The sequence below is a fragment of the Natator depressus genome, chromosome 2, assembly GCF_965152275.1.
Source record: "Natator depressus isolate rNatDep1 chromosome 2, rNatDep2.hap1, whole genome shotgun sequence".
Lineage (NCBI taxonomy): Eukaryota > Metazoa > Chordata > Testudines > Cheloniidae > Natator > Natator depressus.
This window is the reverse complement of record NC_134235.1, coordinates 149,482,531-149,496,355: the sequence shown is the minus strand read 5'-3', so window position 1 is coordinate 149,496,355 and position 13,825 is coordinate 149,482,531. Positions and strand designations below refer to the sequence as shown.

The following is a 13,825-nucleotide window of genomic DNA, read 5'->3' as shown; positions in this document are numbered from 1 at the left end:
GCAGAAGCTTCTAAAGCAGATTTTCATACATTTACATATTAAGCTACATTTTATCTATTAATGAATAGTAATTATTTACTTTCTTAATTTCATCTTTAACAAAACTTTGCAATAAAACTGCTCCTTCGGTAAACAGAGAAAGAGGAAATTTGACTACCAAATGCTATGAGTTGAGAGACAGAGTGCTTGGATTATATACAGATCAATTGGGTCATGTAAGACCATTATATCAAGTGTAGGAAATGAAGGAAAAGGTGGAGAAAAGCTCTTTTCTTGTAGATGAAAAAATATTTTAAATCATTCTGTTTCAATCAAAATATGAGACCCATTTGTTCTGAAAGCCAACAAGGATAAACATTTTATATTCCCTTTCCTCTCAGAACAAAACCATTTCCCCCAGTATCTGAAGAAATAAGTTTTAGAAGATCCAGTTTCCCTACTTTAAAAAAAGGGTTTTCGAAGTCCAAGCATCCTATTTAGCTTATCTGGGCTTTAGCCCCATATCTAGGCTTTAGCCCCATAGCTCCTGGCTTTAGCCTCATGGTGGGTGCCTGGGCTTGAGGCTCAAGAATTTAGCCAGCTGCTCCAGGCTTTAGCCTCAAAAGGAGCGCTGGGCTTGCGGCTCCAGTTATGGGGCCCTGCGACCTGCATGAAGCGGCTCGCGGCCCCCCACCCCCGTTAAGAACCAATGGTTTACACTTCAGGGCAGATTTCTAAAGAATAATAGAAATGTAGGGCTGGAAGGGACCTTGAGAAATCAAAGTCCAGCCCCCTGCACTGAGACAGAACCAAGTAACCCTAGCCCATTGGTCCCCAAACTTTTTCTGCTCCCTCCCCCGCCCCCGGAACCTGATGGGAACCACGGTCACGGCTGGGGCCATAAGCAGAGCAGGGCTGGGCGACACTCCTCCCTACCCCTCCGCACCCTCTAAATGTTCCTCTGCGCCACCCTGGGGGGGAACCCTGTGCCCCACAGTTTGGGGACCACTGCCTTAGACCATCCCTTACAGGTAGTTGGACTCAGTGTTCCCTCTAACTTTTCCATCCATTTGCAGAACGAATTTTGTTATGTGCAGCACCAATACTGAGGTAGCGTGCAGATGTGCACCACCAACAGAAACAAAACATACATATACATTTCCTGGAATCTGACATTTAGGGCCCAAACCTCAGCTTGTGTAAATCGAAGTAGTTCCATTGACGACATGGCTGCTGTACACCAGCTGAGGATTTGGCCCTTCAAGCTTATCATATTAGAACGGCTTCCTTATCACTATTGCAAATGCATAGACTGACGTCTTATGAACGTAACTGGCTTTTCTGAAGGACAGAAAACAATGAAATCATATAATGTGCAACCCATATTTCAGGTTGCAGTTCCCTTTGCTCAGAATTTAATCTAGTGGCTGGCAGTGCACAGCTGAACTTAAACTGAGATTCCTCACCCAAAGGAAATTAAAACTCTACGGTGTCTTGAAGGTATTTTTTCTCTGGTAATAAAGGTAGTAATTTGTGGTATTTCACAGTTTTGTATAAATCTTGGTTTAGGATGTGGCTCAGACTCAATAAGGTATATATTTTTGGCAGATAAAATATTGCTTAGCCCCATAAATCACATGTAACCAGAGGTACCGCAGAACAAAGAACAGAAACATTTAATTGCTGTAACTCAGGATCTCCCTTAGAAAAAAAAAAAAAAAGAGGTTTCTTGTAAATTACCCAATTCCTATCTTCACGGTTCTTGTCTGACCTATAAAACAGGTTATTAGATAATTGCAGGCACCGCTCAGATGAATGAAAGCAAGGAGGTGTGAGAGTGTATGTGCTTAACTTAATTGAAGCAATGTGTGTGTGGTGCGTGTTCTGTAATCCACAACGGAACACCCTGAAGTCTGTCAATTGCAAAATTGCATGGTAGAAATAAATAGTTAATAAACAACACATGTGCAATGCACATTTTTGATATATTCCTACCTTGGTGCTGCCAGATCTGAAATGTGGAATGTCTGGAGGCCTGACAGCCTATACAAAGGAATAGCGCTACTCAGGATAATTTATTGGGGAGCTACAGAAAAGTGAGAGCAAGAAAAATGCCTACCTGAGCTGGCCGGGGCTTATGTGGTGACAGGTTGGTGCATGTGTTTGGAAGGAAACTTGGACATCTCTCAGAGGTGAAGCACTCTCCATCTGGAGAAAGTGCCCAGGAGATTTGATAGCGCAAGTGACCAGGAGTCAGGAGTGGACAGTTTGTCTAACAAGGAAACCCAGCAGGGTCCTGGACACAGGATTAGGGGAGCCCAGCAGAGAGGTTCCTGTAAGACTTATCTTACATCTGTTATTGTGATATCCGGAGAGATCGGGTGCCAAGGAGGACAAAGGCAAAGTAGAGATTGTGTGCGTGCGTGTCTGCTGCAGGGTGTGAGCACTTTCTGAGGGGGTGCTTGGTGGAGCTGTGTGTGGGTGAGCTCCTGTATGGGTGCACTGTCAGGAACCTCAGATCAAGGCCAGAAGGGACTCTGGGGGAGAGGTGTCTCTCCCACTTGCAGCCATGGAGCTGGGGGAGAGGCATCTCTCCCATCCCTGCCGCAGCCCTGGAGCTGGGGGACAGGTGTCTCTCCTCACTGTAGCCCCACGGCTGGGGCCAGGTGTCTCCCCACCATAGACCTCCATGCCTCATGCTCCCCCATCACTGCCCCCCACCTCATCCCTATTCCCCAGCTCACCCTACACTCCCCTGTGGCTACACCCCTGTGGGTGCACCTGTGCGGCTGTAGTAATCAGGTACACAGTCCTTGATGGTTTCCTGTGCGGCGTTGCAGGCGCACACCTTAGAGGGAACACAGTTTGGACTCTCTCGAATTTGTGCACATCTTTCCTAAAGTGTGGTGCCCAGAACTGGATACAGTATTCCAGCTGAAGCTTCACCAATGCCAAGTAGAGCAGGACAATTATCTCCCACGTCTCACATACAAAACTCCTGTTAATACACCCCAGAATGACATTAGCCTGTTTGCAACTGCGTCACACTGATGACTCATACTCCTGATTCACTATAAGCCCTCAATTTTTTTCAGCTGTACTACTGTCTAGCCAGTTATTCTCTATTTTGTAGTTGAGCATTTGAAGTACTTTGCTCGTCTTTACTGAATTCAGTCTTGTTGAATTCAGACCAATTCTCCAATCTGTCAAGGTCATCTGGAATTTTAATCCTGCCCTCCAAAGTGCTTACAACCCTCTTCCCATCTTAGTGTCATCTGCCAATTTTATAAATACTCCATTCCATTAATGAAAATATTGACCAGTACCAGACCCAAGACTGGACCCAACGGAACTCCATTAGATATGCCCACCCAGTTTGAAAGCAAACCATTGGTAACTACAGTTTTTATGGTCTTTCAAGCAGTTGTCCATCTACCTTATAGTAATTTCACATAGACCGTATTTCTCTAGTTTGCTTATGACAATGTCATGTGAAATTGTGTCAAAAGCTTTACTGAAAATCAAGATATATCCAGTGTACTGCTTCCCTCCTATCCATTAGGCCAGCAACCCTGCCAAAAAAGGAAATTAGGTTGTTCTGGCATGATTTGTTCTTGAAAAATCCATGTTGAATAGTCCTTATAACCCTATTATCCTTTAGATGCTTACAAATTGTTTTTTTAATAATGTGTTCCAGTATCTCTCCAGGTATCAAAGTTAGGCTGACTAGTTTATAGTGCCCCAGGTCCTCTTTATTCCCCTTTTTAAAGACTGGTACTATGTTTGCTCTTCTCCAGACCTCTGGTCCTCACCAGTCCTCCATGAGTTTTCAAACATGACTGCTAACAGTTCTGAGATTGCTTCAGCTAGTTCCTTAAGGACTCTAGGGTGAATTTCATCAGGACCTACCAACTTGAATATACAGCGGACCCTCGCTACAGCGCCTATCGCTAGAGCGCGGATTCGCATACAGCACAGTCGCGGCAATGGATCCCAAATTTAAATATCTAAATTGGGATCCATGGTAACGCTGCCCTTGCTATAACGCGGTATCACGCATGGATCCCGAACCACATGTTCTAGCGAGGGTCCAGTGTATCTAACTTAACTAAATATTCTTTAGATATCTGTTCTTTCCCTATTTTAGTTTGTGTTCCTTCCACCTTGATGTTGTTAATAATTATGCTGAGTATCTGGGCACCATTAATGTTTTTAGTGAACACTGCAGCAAAATAGGCATTAAACACCTCAGCCTTCTAGAGGTCATCAATTTTTAGCTCTCCTTCCCCATTAAGTGAAAGACCTACACTTGGCTTCACCTTTCTCTTGCTCCTAATGTATTAAACCTCTTTGGTTTCCTTTTATGTCCCTTGCTTGGTGTAATTCATTTTGTGCTACAGTCTTTCTGATTTTATTCCTAGATGCCTGTGTTCTTCTTTTGTAATCCTCCTAAGCAATTCATCCACATTTCCACTTTTTGTAGGATTGCTTTTTGATTTTCACATCATTAAAGAGCACCTCATGGAGCCATATTGACATCTTACTATTTTTCCTATTTCTTCTTTGCATCATGAGAGTTTGCAGTTTTGCTTTTAATATAGTCTCCTTGAAAAACTGCCAGCTCCCCTGAACAACTTTTTCCCTTAGATTTTCTTCCCATCAGTTCTCTGAGTTTGCTGCAGTCTGCTTCTTTCAGGTCCATTATCCTCATTCTGCTGCTTTAACTCCTTCCTTTCCTTAGGATCATGAAAGCTACCATTTCATGATTACTTTCACCCAAATTGCCTTCCACCTTCACAGTCGCCACCAATTCCACCCTGTTGGTCAGCATTAAGTCTAAAATGGCTGTCCCTCTGGTTACTTCCTGACATTCTGAAACAAAAATGTTGTCCCCAGTACATTCCAAAAACGTACTGGAAATACTGTGTTTTGCAGTATTATTTTTCCAACAGATCTCTGGGCCATTGAAGTCCCCCATTACAACCAGGTCTTGTGTTTTCAATATTTCTATTATTTGTTCTAGAAATGCTTCATCCACCACCATTTCCCAATTTGGTGGTCTACAATAGACCCTTACCATGATGTTACCCCCCGCTTTTTTTTTTTTTTTTTTATAAACTCTTTTTATATCTTTTCACAGAGACTTTCAACTGCTCTGCCTCTCACCTTCTTCTGGACCTCAAATCAAGTGCATTATACATCAAGACTATATACAGCACCTACTCCCTTTTTATTGCACCTGTTCTTCCTGAACAATTCATACTTCTCTGTACCAATATGCCAGTCATGAGACTGATCCCATCAAGTCTCTGTGCTGCCAAATAAGACACAGCATTTAGCTTATGTACAAATACTTCCAGTTCTTCTTGTTTAAGTCTAAGCAAGAAGTATGGGAATTATCTTGGTATCTTGTGCCATCCAGATCACATTCTCATTTATTTACATATTTGACTGCCAAAGATGGTTGACAGCAGTAGGACCATCGATAGTCCAAGCAGGAGCAGGCATAGTTGAATCTGCTAAGAAGAATCCTTCAAGTTACTGTCACTAATGCAACAATGGCATCATACTGTTCACCTTTGCAGAAATTTACTAATTTAAAATTAACAACTAGGGCTGTCAATTAATCGCAGTTAATTCACATGATTAACTCAAAAAAATTAATAGCGATTAAAAAAAATTAATTGCTATTAATCACACTTAGAATATCAACTGAAATGTATTAAATTTTTAGATATTTTCCTACGTTTTCAATTCACTTCATACAAGTACTGAAGTGCAATCTCTTTATTGTGAAAGTAACTTACAAATGCAGATTTTTTTTGGTTACATAACTGCACTCAAAAACAAAACAGCATAAAACTTTAGAGCCTACAAGTCCACTCAGTCCTACTTCTTATTCTGCCAATTGCTAAGACAAACAAGTTTGTTTACATTGACAGGAGATACTGCTCCTGCTTCTTATTTACAATGTCAGCTGAAAGTGAGAACAGGTATTCACATGGCACTTTTGTAGCTGGCGTTGCAAGGTATTTACATGCCAGATATGCTAAACATTCGTATGCCCCTTCATGCTTTGGCCACCATTCCAGAGGACATGATTCCGTGCTGATGATGCTTGTTAAAAAAATAATGGGTCAACTAAATTTTGACTGAGCTCCTTGGGGGGAGAATGGTACGTCTCCTGCTCTGTGTTTTACCTGCATTCTGCCATGCATTTCTTGTTATAGCAGTCTAAGAGGAGGACCCAGCACATGTTCATTTTAAGAACACTTTCACAGCAGATTTGACAAAACGCAAAGGTGGTACCAATGTGAGATTTCTAAAAAGAGACACAGCCCTCGACCCAAGGTTTAAGAATCTGAAATGCCTTCCAAAATCTGAGAGGGACGAGGTGTGGAGCATGCTTTCAGAAGTCTTAAAAGAGCAACACTCTGATGCAGAAACTACACAACCCAAACCACCAAAAATTAAAATCAACCTTCTGCTGGTGGCATCTGACTCAGATGATGAAAATGAACATGCGTCAGTCTGCACTGCTTTGGATCGTTATCAAGAAGAACCAGTCATCAGCATGGACGCATGTCCTCTGGAATGGTGGTTGAAGCATGAAGCGACATATGGATCTTTAGCGCATCTGGCACGTAAATATCTTGCAACGTCAGCTACAACAGTGCCATGCGAACGCTTGTTCTCACTTTCAGGTGGCACTGTAAACAAGCAGCAGGCAGCATTATCTCCTGCAAATTGTAATCAACCTTGTTTGTCTGAGTGATTGGCTGACCCAGAAGTAGGACTCAGTGGACTTGTAGTTTTACATGTAAAGTTTTACATTGTTTTATTTTTGAATGCAGTTTTTTTTTGTACCTAATTCTACATTTGTAAGTTCAACATTCATGATAAAGAGATTGCACTAAAGTACTTGTATGAGGTGAACTGAAAAATAATTTTGTTTTGTACAGTGCAAATATTTGTAATCAAATATAAATATAACGTGAGCACTGTACACTTTGTATTGTGTTGTAAGTGAAATTAATATATTTGAAATGTAGTAAACATCCAAAAATATTTAAAATAAATGGTATTCTATTGTTTAAATCACGCAATCAATCACAATTAATTTTTTTAATCACTTAAACAGCCCTAGCTAGTATTACCATTTGGCTTTATTTCTTGCACTTAAGTTTGATTAATTGTATATATGAAACAACCAACATTAAAATTAAGGTATATTTCCTAAATCTTTTTTTTACTTCACCAATTGAAGATATTTAAGACTCAAAAAAGTTAAATCACATAACATTTGTGTTTGCAGTGTTGTTGTAGCCATATTGGGCCCAGGATATGAGACACACAGGTAGATGAGGTAATAATTTTTATTGCTGACAGTTGGTGGAAACATGTTTAAAAATGTCGTGCTGGATCAACAGAAGAGATTTTCATTGGCCACTTTACCGACAGCCATCCTTTGCACCCAACAGGAAATATAATAGCCAATTTTTTTTCACGCCAAAGTAAATGAACACTAATACACCACCTCATCTTTCTCCTCACAAAACAGCACCTCAAGTCTTTTGACACAATGCTCAAAGTCACCAAAATAACTTCAGAGACTTGCCCAACCACCACCACGCTTCACACACTGGGTAGATTAGTTAAATACTGCCACAAAGTATATATTTTTTTTGTTTTACTTCCCACCCCAACTCCAAGAAGTACCACTAATAGATTACACAGATGTAGCCATATTGACAGACAAGAGAATATAAAGCAAAGTATGTAAAAGTTATTTGCAAATGTGACCTAAAGTCTCTTGTTTCCGTATTTCCTGAAATAAAGAATCTAAATAGACTTTTTTACAAGCTTCACAGTTTCTTCGCTTAAAATATATATAGTTAAACCCAAGAGGAAAAAAACATAGTTCTTTAATACTAAGTGTAATGCAAAGTATTACTTCATTTGGTACCAAATGCTCTCACATCTCCAGCACATATAGTTTCAGAAATAACAAAAGACACTTAAGTACCTTGTTTCTGGAAGCTATAATTTGTTTAATAACTATTCTGTCTGCCAGCACCAGCACCTTTGTCACTGAAGAAAGCAGCAATCTTGCAGCTTTTACTACTCCCGTTTTGTCTGTAAAAATTGTTATCCGGCCATCAGATTCTGGATGATCCAAGTTAGTTACATCTGTAAGTTGTGCAATTGTTTCACCTAAAAAAACCCAAAAAATAAATAAATAACTTTTGTACTTTTAAAACAGAAAAAAGCTGAGAACATAAAAAAAGCCTAAATTAGCCCAGGGATAAGTGGCACCTGTCTTGCTGACCTATTGCTTGCTCCGTTTTGTCTTGTCTTGTTTCCTATTACTAACTATAGATGATTCTGTCTCCTCACTTCAGCTCCCAGCTGCTTGATATTCGCTCCTTCTCTCCCTCACACATGAACAAAATTTTGGTTTTGCCCTCAAGAGCTTGTAGGTTTAATTTTGCTCTGGAAAAAATGAAAGTTAGAATTTCTCTCCTACTTTTATTTTTAATGACAAAAATTAAGCTCATGCAAGCACTGGAACAAGCAGGAGAGACCCCATAGCCCCAACCAGCATTTATTCTGTCAAGCCCCAGCTAGAATTCTCACAAGCTAGCGGATCTGTAGATTTCATTTTGCTTCAAAAATTCTCAAGTGTAAAGAATAAGCTGCCCCCAAACAGGAATTTTAAATATCCAATAAAACAGTTTGGTATCTGTTGGGCTACTGAGGAAGCACTGTAATGACACTACTGTGTATAGGTTTTAGTAAGACAATGCAAAGTCAAAGACAAAAAGGAAGAACAGAGAAAAGAAACGATGAAAAATATGTTTTAAAAATTGAATAATGTAAAATTTCACAATTACAACACTGTCTATTTACAGCAACTTTCTCCAAGAGCTAAGAGAATATGGTTTGTTTTCATCTCTGTAACACAATGCAACACCAGTGCTCCCATAGCGTACAATAAACGTGCTATTATGAAATCTAAAGTATCTAGATCAGTAAAACAGAAGCTACCTAGAACATGTTTGAAAAAATGTGGATCAAGTTTTTACTAAACTTGAGACAACAGCTTTAAATACCAATCATTTACTACATTACTCACATGGCTTTAAATGAGTAACTCCTGTGCATTAAGAGCAAACTTAACAGCCCAATACCAAGCACAAAACATGAAGATGAAACACCTAATCCTCTCACACCTGATCTCAAAATCCACCATCTGTAGGTGACCATATGTCCCATTTTGGCCAGGACAGTCCCCTTTTTAAGTCCTGTCCCAGAGGTCCCAACTTCTTTGGCAAAACTGGGCATTTGTTCCATTTGTTCTTGCCAACTGATCAACACTTGGCAAGAGCAAACAGGACAAGTGCCCAGTTTTCAAACTGTGGGGCACAGAGGAACATTCAGGGTTGCAAGCGGTAAAGTTCTGGGGGAAGGGGTGGGGAGATGGGTGGGAGAGATAGTCTCTACACACCCCAGAAGCTGCACAGGTGCTGTGTTTGGAGTCCTGTAGGAGCCTGGCTGATGTGTCTCCTCTACACCCTGGCCCTCCAATCAGGGAGCAATGGGGAGGCATGTGCTCACTCTGCAGCCTAATCAGAGGGCAGTGCTGTTGGGGCCCTAAGTCAAACTTTTCTTTGGTCTTCACCTTGTCTTGTGCATTGCCCAGTTTTCATGGAGACAGCAGGGCCGGCCGGGCCACAGAGCCACAACTCATGGGCCCTGCCCTACCGAACAACACAGCTGGTAAGTGCCCTACCAATTCCTGCAGAATCTGCTTTTGTCAGGGCACCAAGCACATCACAGCCCCTCCAGAACCCCCCCCCCCAACCCCAGCCTTGTGCTGCTGCCCCGAAGTGGTCCCTGAAGCCCCCCAGCCTCGTGTCCTCCCCACCCCCTGTCCTTCAGGGTCAGTCCCCTGAGTCCTCTCCAGCCCCCCTCCTTCCCCACCACTCCAACTGGCCTCTTTCCTTCCCCAGTCCCCCTCCAGTTGCCCGATTCTGCCACATCATGGCCTCCCTGCACCTCCCCAGGGTTGCTATCTGCAGTCTCCTTGGTCCCTTCTGCTACCTGGAGCCTTCTTCCTGCCCTTCTGCTATCCCAGTGCCCAAAAGGAGCATTGCACGGCTAGCTAGATCATAGTCCAATACCTTCACCTCCTGGCTCCGAGCTCAAAAGTACTCTCTCTCTCACACACTCACACTGATTTGTTGCCAGATCTCAGCCCATACTCATTCCTCTACCCTCTGCTTCCCTCCTGCCCCCATCTCGGCTGCTTGACTCAAACAACCTGACATCTTACCTTAAGTAAGAGAGGCTTGTATATACACTGTGTATACCTGTGTAAATAATGCTTTAGTACTTTCTGGGAGAAGGTATGTGTAGCCTTTTAAACTAAACACCAAAGCAAATAGTTGTTAAAAAAAAATTACCTTTCATATTAAATTTTCACTCAAAGGCAAAACAAGCTCTGCTTTGACTCAAAAGAAACTTAAGTGATACTTTAACAAATATGACAAAATACAGTAACAGCAATTGTCATTGTGGATCATACAAGTGGTCCATCTAAGTTCCATGTCTTGTGTTTTAGTGGCCAATACCAGATGCTTCAGAAAAAAGTTGCAAGAACCCTACAGTAAACAGTTACAGAATAACCTGTAAAGTAAGTTTTTTCCTAATGTGATCTTTTACAGGCCTGCTTATGTCTTGAAGCATGAGAGTTTATATCTCTTCCAAAACTCTTGGGTTTTTTATTTTAATCCTTACTGACAACTAGATATTCTTGTTATCCATACAGATGTCCAAACTTTTTTGAATCTTGTTAATTTTTTAGCCTCAGCAGTATTTTCAGGCAATGAGTCCCACAGACTAACTATGCACTGTGTGAAAGTATCTCTCCGTTTAAAGTTAATCCTTTTTAATTTCATTATCTCCTTGTATTATTGGGGGGGGGGAGAGGCGGAGAGAAGCAAAAAAAAAAAAAAAAAGAGGACATCTCCATCTACCTTCTCTATACCATTCATCATGTCCCATTCAATTCATTTGCACTTCAAACCTAAACAGCTCCAGTGTCTCCATGCCACTGATCATTCTCTATCTCCCTCTGAACCACTTTCCACTTTTTCTGCTATATAGTTTTGGTGACTGTGCTTCGTTCTGTTTACCCGGTGACTGATGGAAAATATTGAAAACATTGTGTATCAAGAATGAAACAGAATGGCACAACTTTGAGGTTTTCATTGACCTCTCTTCAGATCAAGTACTCGGTCCTGAGTGAATCAAGTATGCATGAGTAGTTAAAATTACTTTTTCCAACCTGCTTTACCATACACTTGTCAACATTGAATTTAATCTGCCATGATGCTGCCTATTCATGTAGCTTTATAAGGTTGTTCTTAAGACTCATCAGTTTTCCCTAATCTTGACTAATCAGAATTGTGTTACACCTACAAATTTACCTCCTCACTGTGTACCTACTTTTTCACATGTTTATTGACAAAAAATTCTAACAGAGTTCAAAAGCCATGCTGGTTAGACCCTATTCTATCATGATTCAAAAGTGTCTTCACAACTCCTCCTCCTCTCTTTTTTAATTTATGTACACTAGAAATTAAAAATTTTTTTTTGCTTGTTGTACATAGAAATCAAGGCACTGGCTACAAAACCCTGTAGTTAAATTAGTATTGGAGCAACAAACAATAAAACCAAAACACACAAAATGCAACAAGCAGAATAAAAAAAACAAAATCCAGAACACTATCCAGATCTTCAAACCCCCCCATACCAACTCTATAGCCATGCTTTTACCTACACAAAAATGCAACTTCATATCAATGTATTCAACCAATCAAGAGTAACTCACCCCCCATTTTATTTATTTATATAGTTTAGCCTTAATATCTTACCAAAAGCACCTTAAGCACAGTGCATGACAACAAAAACAAACAGTAAGATCAGGATGGATAAAAACTTTTAAATTGCATTTAAATAAGATTTTGTATTTATATAGTCTTAGTTCTTTACTTCAATTTAAAGTCAAATTGCTGCAGTGGGTGCTTGTACTCCCCCCCGCCAAACTAGTTTAATTGTTAGAAGAACTTCAGATTTGACAGGGGTTTTTTGCTAAGAAGTTTCACACTTAAAATGTTCATTTATGCCAAAAGGGACAAGCCCCAGGACCTCGTTGACATCCTGGCAGTGTGCTCAAAACAAAACTCAAACACAAAATTGATCAGCAAACAGCTAGAGTCCTGTGTGGCTACATAATTTATATCTGCAGATATAAAGCGGATATCCATGGAGCTGCAGGGCTCTGGTGACAATGAGCAAGACCAGCAGGGCCATGGCCAGCAACTGCAGTGGCAAAAGCAGCTGCACGTCAGGCTGCCGCTCACAGGAGCCAGTGCCCAGCCCCGGAAGCTCCTCCGTTATTGCTGTGCCACCCCAGCCTTGCCCAGTGGGGCAGGCACCAGGCTCACCAGCCATTGTCCCTTGCACATACTAGTGTCATACTTATGAATCCAGGAAGGGCACTACAAATAGCCTATATTCTATTTGCAACCAGCACCACCTTCTGATATACTGAAATCCATTAGTCAAGCAAACTGAAATGCTTCAGTCAGGCTATACTTCACCATACAGATCTGCAGTGGCTGGGCACTTTATGGATGAAGCGTTTCAAGCCAGTAAGACTTCAGCCCGATCCCTGCAGAAATTTACACAATTAACTTTAAGAATGTGAGTAGTCCCACTGAACTCAGAACTATTTAGGTGCTGAAGTCTTTTTGAAGGATCTGGACATACGCATTTTCACAAACCGTCCAGTTACTGCATATATGCGAGTATAGATATATGGAGTAACATTTATAAACTATTGTGTCTGATACATTAACTGCTATAGGAGGAGCAATTTACATGTCTAGCACTCATAACTCCAGTCATCCACGTTCTTCCAAATATTTGATTACAATCACTCAGGATACAGTCAAAAGTGGCAAGGAATGTAGGTGCCATATGATTCATCTTTGTAAAAGGTAGTGCAGCTAATAGCTACATACACATCTATATACATTCTAAATTTACTGTCAAAAGGCTTGAAAGGAAAGAACAACAAAGATCCCGCTTCCAATTAAATTATTTTGCATCAACTACCTTGTAGTTTGCCAAATATTAACAGGAAAGTGTCTGTATATTTGTCATGCCTCACGTAGACAGAAACAAACATCTGAGTTCACAAAGTCTGTGAGGAGTGCAGCAGAATACTGTCTTTGCCAGAAAGTAACAAATATTAATTTGACAAGTTGTGCTAGGGAACTGCTCTGAATATTAATGCCAGTTGCAGTGGTACTTGATTCTGTACAGAAGAATTCATGTTCAATTGCTGAAGCCGCTGAAGACTGGAAGAAGCCTGAAAAATCTATTTTCTGACTTGCAATTATGTAATGTAAAAATATCAATTCATAAAACACTGATCATGTTGCAAAACCACGTAATTTTCTAACAGATGATTAATCTCCACAATCACCAGCATCCACACAGAGAAAGCATTATACAAGTTTCTACTAGAAGTGGGTTTCTGCCAACAATAATTCTCCATTTCAGAAAGTTATGCTCTCAAATTAAATACTAAAACACTATACCTGTTCATTAGTTAATGTCTTAGGTAAATATCCCAAGAGAAAACAGATGCAATCATGAAAGCAGTATGTCAGCTGTAAACCGCAATGGCTTCCTCTGCTGTGTTTAAAGACTATTTTCATCATTTGGCCTGGTGAAAGAATGGTTACTTACCTTACAGTAATGGTGGTTCTCC

The 13,825-nt window shown here is 40.7% G+C and overlaps 1 protein-coding gene across 1 annotated transcript in view; it reads right to left on the bottom strand.

Moving 5' to 3' along the window:
* CTNNAL1 (catenin alpha like 1) overlaps positions 1-13,825 on the bottom strand; it is a 126,415-nt gene that overhangs the window by 80,568 nt on the left and 32,022 nt on the right. The window contains exon 3 of the mRNA XM_074945104.1: positions 8,006-8,193. Coding sequence (XP_074801205.1) covers positions 8,006-8,193 — 188 coding nt within the window. The remainder of the gene's footprint in view (positions 1-8,005; positions 8,194-13,825) is intronic.